The sequence below is a fragment of the Hyperolius riggenbachi genome, chromosome 1 (genome assembly GCF_040937935.1).
Source record: "Hyperolius riggenbachi isolate aHypRig1 chromosome 1, aHypRig1.pri, whole genome shotgun sequence".
NCBI lineage: Eukaryota > Metazoa > Chordata > Amphibia > Anura > Hyperoliidae > Hyperolius > Hyperolius riggenbachi.
This window is the reverse complement of record NC_090646.1, coordinates 194,156,260-194,178,481: the sequence shown is the minus strand read 5'-3', so window position 1 is coordinate 194,178,481 and position 22,222 is coordinate 194,156,260. Positions and strand designations below refer to the sequence as shown.

General features: G+C 45.0%; 1 protein-coding gene across 5 annotated transcripts in view; it reads left to right on the top strand.

Moving 5' to 3' along the window:
* The first annotated feature begins 21,155 nt into the window (after positions 1–21,155).
* Positions 21,156–22,222, top strand: part of INPP4B (inositol polyphosphate-4-phosphatase type II B) — a 668,171-nt gene continuing 667,104 nt past the window's right edge. For all 5 annotated transcript variants that reach the window (XM_068279481.1, XM_068279471.1, XM_068279463.1 and 2 more), the window contains exon 1: positions 21,156–21,231. In XM_068279481.1, the coding sequence (XP_068135582.1) occupies positions 21,208–21,231 (24 nt within the window). In that variant the 5' untranslated portion in view covers positions 21,156–21,207. The remainder of the gene's footprint in view (positions 21,232–22,222) is intronic.

The window sequence follows — 22,222 nt, the reverse complement described above, 5'->3', positions numbered from 1 at the left end:
TATTTAAAAAATTGTATGGTGTGTGGCCACCTTTATGATATTATTCAGCTCTCCTGTTTAAAGAGAAGCCGAGGTGGGCTTTAAGAATCCTAATAGCAGACAGAGGCTGGGTCTGCGTATACTGCCCAGCCTCTGATGCTATACAGCGTGCCTCCATGCCCCCCTGCGCTCTGCCCCCCATAAATCACACGTCGTGCTTGTCGCCAGCCGGCTGTTTACCTCTGCCTATCAATCTCTCTGCTCCCCCGCCTCCTCTAGGTCGCCGCTCCCTGCCCGCGTCCCTTCCCTCCCCGCTGATTGGAGGGAAGGGACGCGGGCGGGAAGCGGAGACCTAGAGGAAGTGGCGAGATTGATAGGCAGAGGTAAACAGCGACGTGTGATTTATGGGGGCATAGCAGAGCGCAGAGGGGGGCTGGGGGGAAGCAGTATAGCAACAGAGGCTTGGCAGTACATGCAGACCCAGCCTCTGTCTGCTATTAGGATTCTTAGAACCCACCTCGGCTTCTCTTTAACAACAGCTGTAATTTATGTGTTTTATTCAGATATTGCTATTTTTGCTGTAGGCAGAGCTCAGATATTTTTTTTTGACCTTCATATGTATTTTAATTGTTAATTAGATCTTCACAGGAACTTTCAGAACACAAACTGCCTTGATTAAGAGTATCTTTAGATGATTAGGGAGAAGTAGCTGAAATAACTTCATTAGAAAGCTGTGACCTTTCTTAAAAGGTAGCGACTAGTAGTACAACACTTTGCCTCTGTGGCACTCACAGAGCTTGGTTGTTGGTACACAGTGGAGCATTTTCTGGTGGGAGGAGAACATGGTGCTCATTGTCAGTTGGATGACCTTGCTGTTAGATCTTAAGGTGCTAGATCTTAAGGTGACATCAGGGGGCTTCTATACACACATAATAGATTATACAGAACCTGAAGATGATGCCAACTGGGTTCCTTTAGGGCCCGTACACACGCTCAACCACACTGCCTGATTGTCGTCTGACTTTCGTCTGTTTTAGACTGTTGGACGACAATCAGGCATGTGTACGTATGCAAGCAACTGGACAAGCGACTGATAACAGGCGCTTCGAATGATCCAACTGTTGGATTTGATTTGTGTCTCGGATCTTCCAGAAGGTCCTGGCCAGTGGCAGAAGGAGTGAAGAAGAGACAAGAAGCCTCTACACAATCCAGAGGTTTTCTACTTCTTAGGTAAATATCTGCTTTATAATCCGAGGTTTGCCTTGGGTTCACTTTAACATATTAGATGCAGTGAATCAGCACAGTAGTCAGGCAACTATCATTGTTTATTAGAAAATGAAAATGTCAGCCTCCATAATCGTCTCACATCAGGTAACCTTTAATGACCATCTCAACCAAGTGTCATCTAGCATGCTTTTCTAGCTTAAAGGGAACCTCGAAGGGAACCAGAGATGAACGTTTCACACAAAATAAACATATCAGTCGATAGCTTGTAAAGAATAAATGCTCTACCTGATAATTTCACCGCTCTGGTGTGCCTTTTTTAGTGTTTTTTATCCATTATTGCTCCAGGAAAAATCAAATATGGCCGCCGGCTCATATCCCTTCTGCTTCTGAGTTGTTCTGGATGTGCTGTCTAGGCTATATGAGAAAGGCTGCTGCAGCCTTTCATCTGTGTGCTTTCATTTTGGTATGATGTGCAGCTGCCTGTAGGAAGTGTCTCTCATAGGAATGAAACTGCAGTCATCATCATTATCTATGCTGAGTGCACACAGAACACACAGATCAATTTGCACAGCCACACTTGTCTGTTTCAGAGATTCTCTCTCAGCAGCAGCAGCCCCTCCCATGTCATCACAGCTCTCAGTATACAAAGCAGGAAATCTAAGCCAGGAGGGGGCAGGCTTTGGCTTGAATAGACTCCACAGAAGTGACTCAGCTATAATGATTCCAGGTCAAACCTAGACTGAGCCAGCCGGGGATTCTTATCACAGCTGCTAATAGACTAATTAAGCAGATACGAATGAAACTAAAAGCAGGGTAGGTGTTTACTGTCATGTTCCCACTGATAAATGTAATAAAATACATGAGGGTGCTCCGTCTCTGGTTCTCTTTAACTGAGAGGGATATAGATGTTTCAGTTTAAACAATACCAGTTGCTTGGCAGTCCTGCTGATCACTTTGGCTGCAGTAGTGGCTGAATCACACACCTGAAACAAGCATGCAGCTTATCCAGTCTGACTTCAGTCAGAGCACCTGATCTGTATGCTTGTTGAGGGGCTGTGGCTAAAAGTATTAGAGACACAGGATCAGCAGGAGAGTCAGGCAACTGGTATTGCTGTATTTGAAAATGAAAAATCCATGTCCTTCTCAATTTAGGTTCCCTTTAAGGTCTGTAAAGCATAAGATGTGTTTTTAGGTTCACTACAGTCCTAATTTCAAAGAACTCTACCCGTGCAGTTACAGGGACATAAAGAAAAGCAATGGCTTGCATTAATATATAAATGGCTTGCATTAATATATAAATTAATATATAAATTGGTTTGCATTCATAAACAAAAGAACAGACACTTTGCACTTCCTTATTTTATCAATCAAGTTTAGGGTTGGACGTCCATTTTTATTTATAGCTCTCTGGAATACTGCTGAAAATGTATCATTATTTACATGCCCCAGGAATAAATGTACTGTTAATACTGCAAGTGTAGCTGCATTATGTTTGAAGACACAATAAGATTTGCTGGAAGCCTGTCTTGTGCAGAGATGATAAAGTGCTGACTAGCATGTGGATGACAGCTCTTTACTAACTACAGCAACAATCCACACACCAGCGGATGGCTTCTATCGATTACAGAGAGATCTGGATCTAATCTTCTTAAAATCTCTTGCTTTCCAAAGAACTGATTGATATGCCATCAAAATGAATGGTGACTGCAGTCAGACATTGGAAATTCTGCATCACATTCGTAGAATAGTGGTTCTGTACTGCATCAAGCTGATGGAAAACATGCTAAGTGCTGAATAATTTCCTTTCCAATCAGATTTTAATTCTGATCAGCTTTCTCAGTTATGACCAAGCTTTGGTCAACAAATGGGTGACAGAAGCCAGATACTGCGATGGCGTCTCCAGGGCACGTCTTTAAAGAAAGAGGGTAAAGTCTTTATGCACACTACAATAGCAGGAGGCAGGTCTTCCACAGACGTACACTCTAATACTATTTGTAGCTGAGGAAACAGTGGGGTATTGGGGTAACCATAGACAGACCACCTGACCAGCCAGGATTAGGAGGGCCACACATTCAGCCAGTCTCTCTTAAGCTCCATACACATGCTCGACCAACATCCCCTGAAACACACAATGGGTCAGATGAGAATCTTTTTAAAAAAAAAGTGTCCCAAAGACAGTAAACGACAGCAATTGTCGCCCCTGAAGTGTGATCCCTCCTCGTGGATAGGTCCAGACTTTAATCGGTGTAAGTCATTCTTATCCAACGATAACAAATGATTGGTCCATTCAAATTACTCATGCGTGGCAACTTTCTTCGCTTTACTTCCGGGTCCTCATTTTTGCTCTTCCACCAACCACCTTCTTCGTTCAACCCTGCTCCAACATTGTTCATTCGTTGTCACCTGTTGGGGATTGCTTGTTTTTTGGTTACAGCGATTGAGCATGTGTATGGAACTTTAGGACAGTCATTGTTAGAAATGATGGACCTTCATTCCGTTAACTAAGCTTTTGAGTTTTCTCCCTGGAGATAACCATCATCTTACCTACAAAATAATTGTTTTAGCACCAGGCAGTTGTAAAACAACTAAAAAGCGGATAAAAGGTAATATCAAATTTATTTTGAGAATTTATTTGCTTGCTAGGGGCTTAAAAGATGTTTGTTATTAATGTGTGAAAACTCATATGAGAAATCTTAGGAGAAAAGTAAATTGAATAAGGACCTTTGAGTTACAATGTGCTATGACCAGCAGGAAAGATACTTCTATAACATATTACTAAGAAATTCAGTGGTACATAACTAAATAAATGAAATGGCATTAATGGGGCCGTTAGAAATGTCAGATCAATAATCATCTTAGTGGTTCCTAAAGAGAACCTCCCTGACAGACAAGACAGGGTTTCATGTAAAGTGCTATAAAAATTGTACAATGCCTGATATACAGGTAAATATAAGTAAAGTGATACACCATATAATCATTATAGCATTATAACAGCAGAGGGGCTTATAGGCGGGAATAAAGGAGTTGCTGGGTCCAGTCTAGGTCCTGCTTTGTCTTAATCTTACGGACATTACACTACTGAAACTCAATTATTTGCATATGTATCTGAGTTCTTTCAATGAAAGTGGATCTGTCTTATTTATCAGACTCACAAACATGAGAGTTGCCTGTAGGAAAACTAATGGCCTGCATTACTACAGGAAATGGCTCAAAAGTAACTGTTTGCATTACTGATAGCTAATTTAATCTTACCCTCTAAATACATTCACAGATACAAATTATTTTATATAGCACATTTTACAGTTACTCGCCCTTTAGAGAGGTTTACATTCTAACATTTGGCCACAGTTATCGTATATTGCCCTTCCCACAGCCTAAAACCGGGCCATACACTGATCGATCTTAACTATACAATCTTGTCCGTCCAAACCACATTTATGTAGTAAAAGGGATTGTGTAAAGTTACTGTTCAAAGTACATTATTTTATTTCAATGTACAGTTCCAGTACTGGGACTGGACAAGGTCCTGCGATCAAGATTGTGTAGTGCATGGCATGGGGAACTTGTGATTAGAGATGGTCCGAACAGTTCGCCAGCGGACAGTTCCTGGTGAACATGGGCTGATCCTCCTGATCCCCACTAGTCTGCTATTAGACCAATGGGGACCCTTGGAGGCAAAATTTAATGATGCTTTTGTGCTCTAGCTATACATAGTATAGCCAGAGCCGGCCGCGGTATAGCCAGAGCCGGCGTGGGCGGCATTGTGCGTCAGAGATCTTCAATCAAGATCACAAGTTAGAGGATATTGGCGTGGGATCACTTCCAAGGATATTGGGGTGGGACATTTTTTTAAAGGTACAGGTAAGTATTTATTGTTTATTAAGAATAATAAAATACGTTTTTCGTTGTTGCGTTTTTATTTATATTTAATGCTTTGTGGAAATGGGTTAGGGGTACTATGTACCCCTATAATAATTTCAATTGGGGAAGGGGGCAGGCATCTGGGGTCCCCTTCTTAAAGGGGACTCCGAGATGCCACCATGAACTCCCCAAGGGCATCATCGACCCTCACCTCCTCCTGGGGCATTGGAGGTGGGGAAGAGCCCCTTGTCCATGGATTGGACATGGGAACGGGGGGGGGGCTTGGCTTCCTCTCTCCCCCAGAGCCCCTCCATACCATGGACGATGCAGGCTGCTACAGCTCAGGGTGCAAAGCCCCACGTGGCCGGGGCTCTGCATTCTGGCTATCCCAGTTTGCATGGGGGACAAGGGGTTAAAGAGGCTCAGGAGAGGGGACCCAACGTCATCTTTTTTTAAATTTCCCACACTCTGAACGGCCGCTGAAACTTTTCCCACACTTAGCATGAAAATGTAACGCTTGAGGAATTCTCTCCGTGATCAGCGCACAAGACATGCGCTGACACTGCGGAAATCCTCCACAAGCGTATAATTTGAGGGAACCCAGCAAAAGTTGCAATGCACCTGTAGAGGGCAATTCCTGTCGGCAGGTGGAGCTGTGGAGTACAGAGGAACAGGTCCTCTGCCCTGCCACAGATGCCAGACAGGAATTGCACGAAGGTAAGAAACGCAGGGCAAGATAGCCCTGAAAGAGAGAGACCAAAGCGACAGAGGGTATGTGTGTCCACCAATCTAGTCGCCACCCTGCGACGGCGGACACACAACCAGGAAGATAAAGTGAGAAGGCAATCGCCAGAGATGGCGGTTGCTAACAGCGACACAAGACCGAATAAGCACAGATGAGGAATGTATGTATGTCCACCAATCTAGCCGCCAACCTGCGACGACGGACACACAACAGAGGAAACCAAGTGAGAACGCAATCGCAAGAGAAGCGATTGCGAAAGAGAATGAGCACAGGGATAGAATGTATGTATGTGCCCCAATCTAGTTGCCAACCTGCGACGGTGCACACACAACAGCAGATATGAAGTAGGAATACAATCGCGAGTGAGGCGATTGCCAGAGGTGACACAAGGCTACAGCAAGGCAGAGCACGAGAGTAGCAAAGGCACAGCAAATCATACAATGAGAAGATAAGGAAAATAACAAACGCTAACTAAACGCGAACACCGCACTCATTCGCAACAGCGAACGCGTTTTCTGCGCGGTCTCCGCATGATAAGCACAACAGAGACAAGCACGCCTAACTAACCACCGACAGACAAACATGAAACAGAGGACGCGAGCGCTTGCTTAACGGTTACCTCACCGAGCCTCCAGCAAGCATTCGTAGCAGACAAGACAGATACACGAAAACAGGAATAAGTGAGAGATACGATCCACTGCTCTTTCCGCCAGAGCGAGTGTGATCCAAGTATAGAAACAGAGCGAGCTGGATCCACTGCTCTTTCCGCCAGAGCAAGTGCGATCCAAGTACAGCAAGAGAGATGGAGATCAGACGGATCCACAGCACTAGCACAAGGCTAGTGTGATCCAGGCAAGACAGATCAGATGAGATAGCTGGTAGCAACCGCTGCTCCAGCTATACTCCAAGAACAAAGATCAGAACGACTTCCTGTCGACCACCGCTGGGACAGGACAATCGCAACAGACAAACAAAACAGATAAGCAATCCTAACTGCACTAGGGGACCTGCCTAGTGCAGTCCCAGGAATTACTCTAGGCTAATCTTCAAACAATAAGCAAGGCTGACACTCCAGGAGTGTTTCACAGGACAAACCCTTATGACCAGCCCAGGTCTGTGATATCACATGGCATTTATAGTATACACCTCCAGAGGATGTGGCTAGGCAATTTGCATGACAAACGTATGCAAATTCCTCAGCAGCAGCAAGCTGCAAAACTGACAAAAGGTCTCTCTTCCAGAGACCTGCAGAATGCAGACCTGAACAGTGGTCAAAAAACGGAGCGGATCATTACAGAGAAGTTTAAAAGTCTTTTTGATTTATTTTCCTCTTGCACCCACTGTCCTTCTCCACATACCCTGCAAATTTGGTGTTTCTAGCAAGTAAGGGGGCTTTGCTATTAACCACTGCAGTTTAAGTCTATGGAGCCCGCTGCGAACAGCCGGGTCACGAACATTTGCAGTAAATTCGCGTTTGCAAATCTAAAATTTGATGTTCGCTACATCACTACTTGAGACCAGCTTTTCAGGTAGGAACCAGTTAACTTATTACTATGCTATGGGAATGGTGGAGCAAATTCACAGAGAACATAGAAGCCTCTTGGCCTACCCCATTCAACTATTCTGGGTGGAAGAGCTATACATCGCACTCAAGGTGTTTGTTCATCAGTAAGCTGTCAGAGCACACTGCTGCACAGTGCATAAGTATGCCCATCAGACAGTGCTGTTAATATACTAGCTGATGCTAAAATCTGCACAATGTGACACTATGCACAGGCCATCAGGTAGCATTTTACAGAGCCGAGACAAGGTCCTTCAGCACCCAAGGCTATGACACCAAAGTGTGCCCCCCAATCCTCCCACCCCAGCCGTCACACACTGATTGCTATTAGACTAAGAGGTGACCCCACCCCCCACACACAAACACACCTTAAAGCGCAATATAACCCTGCATTTCAACTTTGCTCTAAAACATTATTTACAGTATATTATATGCAACCAGCATTTTTTTTTTTACTAGACCAGCATTGGAAGGGTTACACAGGGCTTTAAAGTCCCTGGAGATTTTTGCAGACGCATCCGAACTTGAGTTAGATACTTTTTGTTTACACAAATGTATCTAAGTGTTTATTGTGACTCATCTCTCTCACTGAGGAGTTGGAGGACAGCCAAAGGGTGTGTAACATTTCCAAATATATACATGTAACTAAATAGGATGTAACTATCTGAACGTCTGCACGGAACTTAAAACCTCTGTGTTTAACCCTTCCAATGCTGGTCTAGTAAAAAAAAATGCTTTTTGCATATAATATGCTGTAAATAATGTTTTAGAGCAAAGTTGAAATGCAGGGTTATATTCCGCTTTAATCTTTAGTTATCTGACTTGCAGTCACCATGCCATGTATCCCCTTTTCTTATTTCTCTCTGCTTCAAACACAATGGCCTCAATTCTGGTAGGGTTATCAAACTAATTACCTCATGTAAGGTAATTTACCTCTCATAAGGTAATGACATTTAGCAATTCTGGTTTTAGTCATGTTTTACCTCATGAGGTAAATTATGAGATAATTCATGAGGTCATTTGCATTAATTTTACAGAAAATAGCTATTCTCATGGAAATTAGGGGGCATGTTAGCACATAATTTACCGATCAGTTTAAGACCTGCCTGTACCTGGCGGTAAAGTCAATTTGTATGCATTTTGCAGTTTTTGGTGGAGTTCCTATTGCTGTTTTAGTGTCGTTCCAATTCAGGCTGTGTAATATAAAAGAATAGAAGAAATAAAACTCCAAATATTTACTGGATTTTTTTTTATAAGGGTTGCCTATAAATATACTTTTCATAGGTTGCTACATAATCAAATACATCTTCCCCCCTCAAAAAAAAAAACATGTTCCAAAGACTATCCTAACTTATGGAAGACAATTAAAGACTATCATTTATTTACTGCATGCTTACCGCTGAAATACCTCTTGTTTTACCTCACTTTATGCATTTACCTCATGTTTTACCTCATGTGTGGAAATGGAGAAAAAACTTTCAGAATTGCTAAAGAAAGAGGAAGATACCTCATGAGCTATTTTACCTACAAAAAAAAAATATTTACCTCACATAGCTAACAGAATTGAGGCCAATAGGGGAATGATAGCGAGTGAGTTGTGCACCCCCTCCTACACTGAACCCTGAGGCTGGAGCCTCTCTTGCTTCGGCCTGGCCCTGGCATTTTATTCCAAAACTGACTGTGATGGTCTGGTCTAAATAAACAGGATAATAGAAGACCCCTCATTTAACCTTCAGTGTTTTCTGAGTACATACCGGATAATGTGCCGGTAACCCCAAGCTTCATAAAAATGCCCCAGAGAGTACACACTGTTGAAACAAGGATTAGACATCATGATATGTTGTACAATAAGACTGGGCTATTACCCAGTTGTATGGTGAACGGGTTAATTAGGGAAAGCCTGCAAACTAGCTAAACAAAAGAAACCGTGTCCTTTAATACACTTCCATTCTTCCTGTGGAATTAGAAATCTGCAATCTAGACGAAAGATTTCCTGTTTCAGGGACTCCACTGCATGCAATCCAAATATAGGCATGTTTACAATGGAAATATTTACAAAGCTCCTAAACTGCAGAACATAAAGGAGAGCTCTAGGAGGTTTCACTAGATTCAGTAGTTGAAGAGAGATTACATTCTGACATATAATTCAGTAAAATCACATTTTCCTACTTTTTATTATCCATACAGTTATTATATTTGCTTGTTTACCATAAAAAACACATTTCAACAGCAACTGGTCTGAGTGTATTAATTGATAAAGATGCTAATCCTGCATTAAAAACTTGCAAAACTTTTTCTGCTGTTATGGTTTGGCGTTATCACATACCTTAGGAGCTCTGGCCCTTTAATAGCCATTGCCATTCAGTTGCATGCTGGGGGTTCTTTTTTATCTATAATATATTCCTCCTCCTCCTCCATTTATTTCCCTGCCTAGCTGCTCATCAGAAACACCCTATGATCACTTGTGTTTACAAGCAAGGCTGAGGTAACTCAGCGATTGGAAGAGTAAATAAAAAAAGACAGTGCAGCTCCTAGTATACACTTCAGTGGGAGTGTCTGAAGACTCTGGGAGGAGGGCAGCTAATGAATACACAATGAGCAAGAGAAGGGAGGGGAGGAAACAAGAGTCAGGGTGGATATGATGTCAGCATCACCTTGGCAAAATGGCCACTGTATAGAATAGGATTTTCTGCTTTTGCTTTATAAAATTCACAGGAATCATTATGTGGATAGCACAATACATCTGTTATGCAAGAAGAACTAGTATTTATCTACTTATATATGTGTTTTTTATTTCTAGGTTACCATGGGTGTCACTTGTTCTTTAAGTAGATAACACTTGTAATTTATACCATTATGTTGTTTTGTTCCTTCTGACATTACCAGCAGGGGTGCTCGAATACCCCTTTTCAAAATCCGAATTGATCCGGATCCGGATACCCAGATATCCGGATCGGATATCTGGATCCAAACTTTTGGGTATCCGAATAGATTCGGATATCCGACCCTAGTATCCGGGATATCCAGGCGGATTCGGATATCTGGATAGGGAAACCGGAAGTAGCCTTTAAATTGCTTTTAAAACGTTTTTAAGGGTAAATGAGGCATGTAGCATCATGTTTTTTTAAAGGGAAACACAAATTGATGATGGAACTTAAAATTCCCCCCCCCCCCCCCTGCCAAAAAAAAATGGCTGTCAATTAACATCAGGACTAGGTTCCAGACAGCGGTCGTGCAGCCCACATTGTGTCCAAAGTCCAACCGCACATCTGGGACATGACTTTTTTCAGCCCAGACATCTCCAACAAATTACGCAGCAATTGTGTTTTGGGTTAAATATAGGTGGTATCAGCACAGCAGCAGTGGCCTGTGGCACCATGGCGGTGTGAGCAGGATAGGCAGCAGGAGCAGGGCAATGCAGCAGCAGCAGATGTAACGTCTGCCAGGAGCATGCTGAAGGGGCTCTTGGCAGTGGCACTTTGCACGTGGCACGTGTTACTTTGCACGTGGCACTTTGCACTTGGCACATGTCACGTGCCACGTGCAAAGTGTCACGTGCAAAGTGCCAAGTGCAAAATGCCACATGCAAAGTGCCAAGTGCAAAGTGCCACGTGCAAAGTGCCACGTGCAAAGTGCCATGTGCAAAGTGCCAAGTGCAAAGTGCCATGTGCAAAGTGCCACGTGCAAAGTGCCACGTGCAAAGTGCCACATGAAAAGTGCAAAGTGCCACGTGCAAAGTGCCACGTGTAAATTGCCAAGTGAAAAGTGCCAAATGCAAAGTGCCAAGTGCCAAGTGACAGTCAGACAGCAAAAGAGAAGACACTAGTGCACACTAACTGTCACACTGGCACTGCTCACAGCACAGCAGTTCTGTAGTAAGCTAACATAGTAGTACTACTACTCTAACAACTACTAGCACTGACTGCAGTACTACAGTACTAACTACACAATAACACAGTAATCCTATTCCTTAAACTAACCTAACCTATACTGTAGCTAAGGCTAGCTGGCCAGCAGGCAGCAGCTGGCCTGGTCTGTGCACACCACACACAAAGACACATAGCAGCTGCAGCAGGCCTGCAGCACACACTCTGACTGTCACTCACTGAATAAAATCAAGCTTGCTAGCTGCTGTCTAATTAACAATATAACAATAGTGTAGTGATAGTGAAGGGGTTAATCACTGAACAGCTTTAGGTTTATCACTGTATACAGCACTTGCTAGGCCAGCAGCACTGGAACATGTCTCTCAGTGAGCATTCACAAGCAAGGACGAGATTTCTCATCATGGCAGCCCTCCTTATTATACAGGGGGGGCCTGGCCAGGGTTCCTTTCTGTGATTGGGTGCCAGGTTTTAGGCTGGGAGCCCTCTGATTGGCTCAATGAGGTCAGGTGGGACTGGCCAGAGTTCCCTTCTGTGATTGGTTGCTAGGGCTTCTGCTGGGAGCCCTCTGATTGGCTCAATGATGTCATTGCCTTAGTTACAGTATTCGGATGCGGATATCCGGGTATGCGACCAAATATCTGCAGATAGCTATCCGGATTTGCACAGAAATCCAGAATCCGAATCCGAATCGGATAGCTGAAAAAAGGTTGGATATCCGGGTTACCCAGATATCTGGAATCCGGATGAGCACCACTGATTACCAGCTTTACTTAAGTTGTCTTATTCTTAAAGGGAACTTATATTTTATTTTATTTAAAAAAAAAAAAACAATGCTTACATCACAAGTTTATTACACCTCTAATGAGGTCTTCATCACTCCTATCACACTTCATCATACCCCATGTCAGGTCTTCATCATACCTCCAGTTGCATTTCATCACACCTCCAGTCACACTTCATCACTCTCCCAGTCACACCTTATCACACCTCCAGTCAGGCCTTCATCACACCTATAGTCACGCTTCATCACTCCTTCAGTTATGCCTTCATCGTCTTTTCAGTCACACTTCATTACACCTCCAGTAACTCTTCATCACACCTCCAGTCATACTTCATCATTCCTTCATTAACTCTTTATCACACCTCCATTAACACTTCATCACTCCTTCAGTAACTCTTTATCACTACTGCAGTCACACTTCATCATACCTCCAGTTAAGGTTTCATCACCTTTCCAACCTCAATTTATTACTCCTCCAGTAACTCTTCATCACTCCTCCCGTCACACTTTCTCACATCTCCAGTCAGGCCTTTATCACCTTTCCAGTCACACCTCCAGTAACTTTTCACCACTCTTCCAGTCTCACTCCGTCATACCTCCAGTCAGGCCTTTATCACCTTTCCTGTCACACCTCCAGTAACTTTTCACCACTCTTCCAGTCTCACTCCGTCATACCTCCAGTCAGGCCTTTATTGTCTTTCCAGTCACACTTCATCACTCCTTCAGTACCAGTTCATCACACCTACAGTCCGGCCTTCATTACCTTTCCAGTCAAATACACCACAAATACTGTATTTTTCGGACTATAAGACGCTCCTGACCATAAGACGCACCTAGGTTTAGAGGACAAAAACCAGGGGAAAAATACATATACTAAACCTGGTGCATCCATGGCAAAAGGGCATCTTGTGGATTATGTCCCTTTTGTACCTCATGTCCCCTTGTACCCCGTGTCCCCCTGTATCCTCTGTCCTCCTTGTTTTCTCCTCTGTCCCCCTTGTGTCCTCCGCTGTCTCCCTTGTGTCCTCATCTGTCCCCCTCTGTTCCCCTTGTGTCCTCTGGTTGTCCCCTGTTACCTCCTCTGTCCTCCTTGTTTCCTCCTCTGTCCCCCTTGTGCCCTCCTCTGTCCCCCTCTTTTCCCCTTGTGTCCTCCTCTGTCCTCCTTGTGTCCTCTGGTTGTCCTCCTCTGTCCCCCTTGTGTCCTCCTCTATCCTCCTTGTGTCCTCTGGTTGTCCCCCTGTGTCCTCCTCTGTCCCCTCTGTCCTCCTTGTGTCCTCTGGTTGTCCCCCGGTGTCCTCCTCTGTCCCCCTTGTGTCCTCCTCTATCCTCCTTGTGTCCTCTGGTTGTCCCCCTGTGTCCTCCTCTGTCCCCCTTGTTTCCTCATCTGCCCCCCTTAGTCCTCCTCGATTCCCCTTGTGTCCTCCTCTGTCCCCCTTGTGTCCTCTGTCCTCTGGTTGTCCCCCTGTGTCATCCTCTGCATGGGCACAGTACAGGGAGTCCCCGACATTGCGGTGGGTTGGAGGTTCACATTGGCAGGTGTTCACAAGTCAGAAACTCCCTGCATGTGGACTATAAGACACAGTAACTTTTAACTTTTTCTCGCCACTTCTGGGGGAGAAAAAGTGAGTCTTATAGTCCAAAAAATACAGTAATTCATAAAAAGCTGGTCCTTTCTTCTATCATTATTTTTTTTATTTTTCTGTTAGAATTTGTAGACAAGTAAGTTACAAACTTACATAACATTTAACACAGTGCAACCAGGTAAACATATTAATGTGTACATGTCCAAAGGAGAGCTATGCCAAAGTTGTGAGCTATGCCTTGCATAGACATATGAGGGAGGTTGGCCATGCAGGCATGATGTAACCACCTTTAAGCTGGCCACTAACGGTCCAATTTCTAGCGAAAAATCGTTCGAGCGATCAGAAATTCTGATCGGATTGGTTGTAAATAATCTCCATTGGTGGACACAATCGATTATGAACGAGTGAAAAAAATGTCGCCCGAATGAATTTTCGTCGAACGAAAATTTGGATTTTCTTGTTGCTCGTGATAGATAGGAAGCAATGATTGGTTAGTTGATGGTGTAGTGAACGATTTTTCGTCCGATCAGAATTTCTGATCGCTCGAACGATTTTTTTGCTAGAAATTGGACCGTTAGTGGCCAGCATTAGACCATACTTCTGGCAGACCTGCATAATAATATGAAAAACCATCTTGGTCAGTCATGTTTATGTTAACACTGCTGGCTTTGTTTACCTTATAAGAGAACAACTGTAGATGGGCATACTTTTCATACATTATAGACCAAGGGGAACTGAGACAAGACATATAAGCAGGGCCGGGCCGAGGCATAGGCTGGAGAGGCTCCAGCCTCAGGGCACAGTGTAGGAGGGAGCGCACAATTCATTCAGCTGTCATTCCTAATTGTGTTTGAAGCAGAAAGAAATAAGAAAAGGGGATACATAACAGTGACTGCAAGCCATATAACTAGATATTAAGGTGTTGGGGAGGTTGGGGGCCCTGTGGCACCTCTTAGTCTAATAGCAGTCAGTGTGTGACGGCTCGGGTGGCAGGGATAAAGGGGCGCACTTTGGTGTCTCAGCCTTGGGTGCTGGAGAACCTTGTCCCGGCTCTGCATATAAGCCATGAGGATGTCAGATGATGTAGGAAATGTACAGATTAATTGAACCGCATTCCTAAACACATAGAAGCTCAGTGCTGCTTGTACACACATTCCATTGCAATTGGCAGGCATATGTACTGGTTTCACTACATACTGTGATAAAAAAGAATTCCTCTAATAAATAAATGAGCTACTGTTGGTTGGTTCCACAGACAATTGTATACAATGTGTAGGTATAAGTTCACCATAGATGTGCATCTTTTATCTGGCAACAGTAGGCTGGCAGTTCCTATAACCGACGTCATTAAAGGACCTCTGCCGCAAAAATCTTAAAATGTAAAATACATGTAAACATATACAAATAAGAAGTACGTTTCTTTCAGAGTAAAATGAGCCATAAATTACTTTTCTCCTATGTTGCTGTCACTTGCAGTAAGTAGTAGAAATCTGACATTACCAACAGATTTTGCACTAGCCCATCTTCTCATGGGTAGTTCGTAGGGTTTTCTTTATTTTTAAAAGCACTTAATGAATGGCAGTTGCTCCGTCCAACTGCCAAAAAGGTGTGCAGTGAGCAGGATGGCTGGCCAGCATCTTTGTATAAATCTTTTTCAGGGAATCTCTATATAAAGAGTAAAGGTCATGCCGAGAATCCCCCATGAAGAGATGGACTAGCCCAAAACTGGTAATGTCTGATTTATACTACCTACTGTAAGTGACAGCAACATAGGAGAAAAGTAATGTATGGCTCATTTTACTCTGAAAGAAATGTACTTCTTATTTGTATGTGTTTTAAATTTTAAGATTTTTCGCAAGAGTTCCTCTTTAAACAGACACACATACACAATGGCACAAACATAATTGACTTCTGTTGCCTAAATAACAGACATATCTGAGAAGAGTGAGCAATGCTTTATAGGTAAACTCTATTCACTTAATTGGAAATCTTATAGATCTGTAGACCTTCCCAGGCAGGACAGTTGATGTTGGTCAATCTGGCTAGTCAAATTTTTCCCTCCTTAAGATGCATACAAACCTTTGACTTGTGTTGCACATCGGGGATTGGCACCCAATTCCCTTGGGCTACATTGCTGGGCTGGCCAGTACAGATGTGTGACAGCTATGCAAAGGAGCGGCGCGCACGTGACTTCATGCGGCGGACGGGGGAGCGGGGTCTTCAAAAGAGTTGACTGTGTGTCAGATGAGTTGATCCACCGGGCACATCACCCGCGGGTTTGAGGTCAAGGGCTATTGTACACATGCTTGATTATTGGCTGAGGCGGTTGTTATTAGCCGTCCAAGCCGACTTTAGGCAACTGTGTGTATGAGAGGCTTATAGACACTTGTTATATGTTCCCACTGGTATTGCAATCCTTTTTAAATCAGGTGCTGGCAATGTCTGCTGCTCATACTGTCTTCTGCTTGTTCGTTTACAAATGCTGTCATGGTAAGATGATGAGTTTATGAGTTGCTATGAAGATTATTATACCCTGTCTATGACTAGACATAACCACGTGTTCCTGAAAGTGAAAGCTCACTATTGCTAATGAAAAGACAGTCCCTCCAGTTCATCTCTATACACAACAGCAATTGATAACACATCTTATTACAGTTAAAGGGACTCCGAGCAGTAAATAAAATCAAAATCTGAACTTACCGGGGGCTTTCTCCAGCCCACCGTAGGTCGGGATATCCCTCGGCATCCTTCTGGCTCTTCTCCCAGGCCCTACTCAGGGACCTCCCGACCTACGGTGGGCTGGAGAAAGCCCCAGGTAAGTTCAGATTTTGATTTTATTTACTGCTCAGAGTCCCTTTAAAGCGGAATATAACCCTGCATTTCAACTTTGCTCTAAAACATTATTTACAGTATATTATATGCAACCAGCATTTTTTTTTTTTACTAGACCAGCATTGGAAGGGTTACACAGTGCTTTAAAGTTCCTGGAGATTTCTGCAGACGCATCCGAAGCTGACATAGATACATTTTATTTACATAAATGTATCTAAGTGTTGAATGTGACTAATCTCTCTGACTGAGAAGGAGTTGTAGGACAGCCAAAGAGTGTGTAACATTTCTCAATAGATACATATAACTAAATAGAATGTAACAATCTGAACTTCTGCATATCTCTCCACGGAACTTTAAACCTCTGTGTTTAACCCTTCCAATGCTGGTCTAGTAAAAAAAATGCTTTTTGCATATAATATGCTGTAAATAATGTTTTAGAGCAAAGTTGAAATGCAGGGTTATATTCCGCTTTAAGTAATGTAAGCGTGTAAAATATATGATACAGTAGTCCTGCAGGGTTCCTAACAATGATTGTGATATGGGGGTGTCTAGTTTTGTGCCCCAGTCAGTAAATTACTCCAAGTGTGGAAAATGTGTTAAAGGATACCCGAGGTGACATGTGACATGATGCGATAGACATGTGTATGTACAGTGCCTAGCACACAAATGACTAGGCTGTGTTCCTTTTTTTCTTTCTCTGCCTGAAATTGTTAAACATCAGGTATGTAAGTGGCAGTTCCTGTCTATAGGTACCCCCAGTATAGGTAGTCAGGCATAGGTAAGCCAGTATAGTTGCCCCCGGTATAGGTGAGATAGGCAGGCGCCGCCGGTATAAGTTAGATAGATAGGTGCCCCCAGTACAGGTTAGCTAGGTGGGTGCCTCTAATATAGGTAGCCAGAATAGTTGCCCCCAGCGTAGGTTAGATAGGTAGGTGCCCCCAGTATAGGTTAGTTAGGTAGGTGCCTCCAATATAGGTAGCCAGTTTAGTTGCCACCTGTATAGGCTAACTAGGTGCCCCCAATACAGGTTAGATAAGTAAGTGCCCCCAGTATAGGTTAGATAGGTAGGTGCCCCCAGTATAAATTAGATTAGGTCGGTGCCCCCCAGTATAGGTTAGATTAGGTAGGTGCCCCCCAGTATAGGTTAGATTAGGTAGCTGCCCCCCAGGATAGATTAGGTAGCTGCCCCCAGGATAGATTAGGTAGGTGCCCCCCAGTATAGGTTAGATTAGGTAGCTGCCCCTCAGGATAGATTAGGTAGCTTCCCCCCAGGATAGATTAGGTAGCTGCCCCCCAGGATTAGGTTAGATTAGGTAGCAGCCCCCCAGGATAGATTAGGTAGGTGCCCCCCAGTATAGGTTAGATTAGGTAGCTGCCCCCCAGGATAGATTAGGTAGCTTCCCCCCAGGATAGATTAGGTAGCTGCCCCCCAGGATAGATTAGGTAGCTGCCCCCCAGGATAGATTAGGTAGCTGCCCCCCAGGATAGATTAGGTAGCTGCCCCCAGGATAGATTAGGTAGGTGCCCCCCAGTATAGGTTAGATTAGGTAGCTGCCCCCCAGTATAGGTTAGATTAGGTAGCTGCCCCCCAGGATAGATTAGGTAGCTGCCCCCCAGGATAGATTAGGTAGCTGCCCCCCAGGATAGATTAGGTAGCTGCCCCCCAGGATAGATTAGATAGCTGCCCCCCAGGATTAGATTAGATTAGGTAGCTGCCCCCCAGCATAGATTAGGTAGCTGCCCCCAGGATAGATTAGGTAGGTGCCCCCCAGTATAGGTTAGATTAGGTAGCTGCCCCCCAGGATAGATTAGGTAGCTGCCCCCCAGGATAGATTAGGTAGGTGCCCCCCAGTATAGGTTAGATTAGGTAGGTGCCCCCCAGGATAGATTAGGTAGCTGCCCCCCAGGATTAGGTTAGATTAGGTAGCTGCCCCCCAGGATAGATTAGGTAGCTGCCCCCCAGGATAGATTAGGTAGGTGCCCCCCCAGTATAGGTTAGATTAGGTAGGTGCCCCCCAGGATAGATTAGGTAGCTGCCCCCAGGATAGATTAGGTAGCTTCCCCCCAGGATAGATTAGGTAGCTGCCCCCCAGGATAGATTAGGTAGCTGCCCCCCAGGATAGATTAGGTAGCTGCCCCCAGGATAGATTAGGTAGGTGCCCCCCAGTATAGGTTAGATTAGGTAGGTGCCCCCCAGTATAGGTTAGATTAGGTAGCTGCCCCCCAGGATAGATTAGGTAGCTACCCCCCAGGATAGATTAGGCAGCTGCCCCCCAGGATAGATTAGATAGCTGCCCCCCAGGATTAGATTAGATTAGGTAGCTGCCCCCCAGGATAGATTAGGTAGCTGCCCCCAGGATAGATTAGGTAGGTGCCCCCCAGTATAGGTTAGATTAGGTAGCTGCCCCCCAGGATAGATTAGGTAGCTGCCCCCCAGGATAGATTAGGTAGGTGCCCCCCAGTATAGGTTAGATTCGGTAGGTGCCCCCCAGGATAGATTAGGTAGCTGCCCCCCAGGATAGATTAGGTAGCTGCCCCCCAGGATTAGGTTAGATTAGGTAGCTGCCCCCCAGGATAGATTAGGTAGCTGCCCCCCAGGATAGATTAGGTAGGTGCCCCCCAGTATAGGTTAGATTAGGTAGGTGTCCCCCAGGATAGATTAGGTAGCTGCCTCCCAGAATAGATTAAGTAGGTAGGTGCCCCGTCCCCATAATGGAGGGGGGGGGGGGGGGCGCAGCCGCGGGGAGGGCAGCCCGACCTCTCCCTCCCTTCCTCTCCCCGGGGCCCCCCCCTCAGATGCAGAGTGAGCGGCTCACGGAAGCGCTATAGGCAGAACTCACCTCCGTCCCTGGTTCCAATCGCCGCTGATCTCCTCTCTGGCTGGCTCTGCATAGATGCTTACACACGCAGCTTCCTGTTTAGCCGGAAGCTGCGTGTGTAACAGCATCTATGCAGAGCCAGCCAGAGAGGAGATCAGCGCCGAGTGGAACGCAGGGAGGTGAGTTCTGCCTACAGCGCTTCCGTGAGCCGCTCACTCTGCCTCTGAGGGGGGGGCCCCGGGGAGAGGGAGGGAGAGGTCGGGCTGCCCTCCCCGCGGCTGCGGCTCCCTCCTACCAGCGCGCACGGGCCGCATGGCCCTCCAAACGGAGATGGGCCCCCCGGGCCCCTCCCCCGCCTCCTCAGGAGTCGGGCCCGGTCGCCAAGGCGACCGCTGCGACCACGGGCCCTACGCCCTTATCTCTACATACACTGCTGCTCCATGCTCTATACACAAGCTGCTGCTCCATGCTCTGTACACACACTGCTGCTCCATGCTCTGTACACACACTGCTGCTCCATGCTCTGTACACACACTGATCTATGCTTTGTACACACACTGCTACTTCATGCTCTGTACACAAGCTGCTGCTCCATGCTCTGTACACACACTGCTGCTCCATGCTTTGTATGCACACTGCTGCTCCATGCTCTGTACGCACACTGCTGCTCCATGCTCTGTACACACACTGCTGCTCCATGCTCTGTACAGGTGCTGCTGCTCGATCCAAAGTCAACTGTAGCAGGGAAAGAAAGGGGGCAGTGCTGTGAGCTGCAGGATGCCTGCAGATATTCTGGTTTCAACTTGTGCCTGTCCCCAGACACTACACCTGCCCTGGTCTGAGGGGGGATTCTGGGCAGCTGTAATCCCCCCCCCCTGCGTTTGCCTATGCTATCTATCTGATAATTACAGCAGGAAAATAAAAAAAAAAGAGAGAGAGAGTATATGGTGTTTATATACATATATTTACTTTGTGCAGCACCACGGAATATGTTTGCGCTTTATAAATCAATAATAAATGTGTACATATATATATATATATATATATATATATATATATATATATATATATATATATTACAGTATATTTGTGTGCGTGTATGTATATTCAGCCTGTGCGAACATGTGGGCAGAGTGAGGCTAGCAGTTAATCAGTAACCACTTTATGGGAGATTCCGGCGGCAGCAGCAGTACATGAGAAAGTCTGAGTGACGTGGATCAGGTTTTCAGGTCAGAGCTGCTGTACTTATTGCTGTGTTTGTGTGGGACTCGGCGGGGATTAGCTTGCAATTACACACAGCACAACTGTGCCTGTAGCGTTCCAGGAGCTGCCTGTGGAAATGAATTCTCAGCTGTAACATGTGACTTCCTATGTCTGCAAAGGTAACTCCAAGGGACTTCCTCTGCTAGCTCAGCAGCGTCTCTAAAGATGTATTCCACAGCCCAGCCAGGGTCGCCCTCTGCTACATGAACCTCGCACTGTTTGCATTTTACTGAACTGATCCTTTATTATTTCTTTGGTTTGCAGCCTGCAAGGATCTGCTGACTGCAGCCCGTGATGGGAAGCTGAACACGTTTGTACAGATCTCGGTGGCACATCCTACAGAGCAGACTTTAACCAGATATGCTAACACAGAAATAGTGGAGGTGAGCTTTGAGCTTTCATTTCTTTAATGGCAATAAGAACCATACCTTGCAGTTACTAAAGTTGCTCAGGCAAGTTGGAACACATTTGTGCAATGTGATTTGTGCATGAAGTGTAATAGGCTGCCTGCCAAATAATAACATGTAGTTTCATGACAAGCATATTTCTGTAGCACACAAGCATCTGACAGCTCATTCCAGCATCCACTGCTGGAATAGCGCATGCTGGAGATCCAGTGGAGAGAATTGTTTCAAGCACTTTATTTTTCTCCATAATCTGCACACCACAATGTGCTTTCGGCTGAAGAACAGGGTATGTATAGCTTTGCAGTGTGATTGGAATATTACACACCATGGCTAAAGAAGGGGGGAGGAGGTGGAGGGAAGGAGGAAGTCTGGAAGACTAGTGCCAGCCAGGAAGGGAATTGTTTACATGGGTCACAGCACCTCTGTTCAATGAGATATGGATGGGAAAATATACAGAGCAGGGAACATGGTGTGTTAGTGAATTTGTCCTTCTGTAGTATGACTTTTGAGAGACACATTTGCTATTCCTAAGGCATGCAGAATGGGAGGAATTGGTACAGCGTGCTTCTTGCGGACACAGATTTCCAGATGACTGCTAATCTGGTTGGCAGCATCCAGACCCTCAGCTATTTTGCAAGTGAATGCTTTAAACAGCCTGCTAGATATCTCAGCACTTTCATCTCTCACAGACTGGAGAGTTCCAGTAGAAAGAAAAGTAGAGTTTACAGATCCATTTTCTACATGAGGAGCGACCCAGATTTCACGCCCCTCTACCCTCTTTACTATCAGTTTCATTTGTACAGAGCAGTGGTTTTTATAACCTTATCAAGCATCCCAAGTAGGTTGTTGCAATGGACTTGTCACAGCTGCTCTGCTCTTTGCTTATGTTTATTTGTCTTGTCTTTCCCATTTTGGCTCAGTTTAAAGTGAGGTGCAGCAGTACGCAGCCCTGCTATTGCATCCCATCTAGCCACAGAGTACATGTTTTTCTTTTGCAGCAGCAAGTCTGGCAGGCTGGGTAGCAGGTTCGTTTAAAACCGATTATTCAAGCAGTTGCATCCATCAAGCCCAGAGATGTCATATTCCGAAGCATGTAGTTAGGGAGAAAAGGAAAAATGCTATAAAATCTGTGTGAAGTCTATGGTGCCAGTCAAGCGAAAAATCACATCCTGACTTAAAACCAGCGAGATTCACAGATAAGCAGTGGGAGTTGACAGGTCTGCTAAACTGGGCTAATGTCAGTGCACAGTGTGCTTCCCAGCACTTCAGTAGCATCA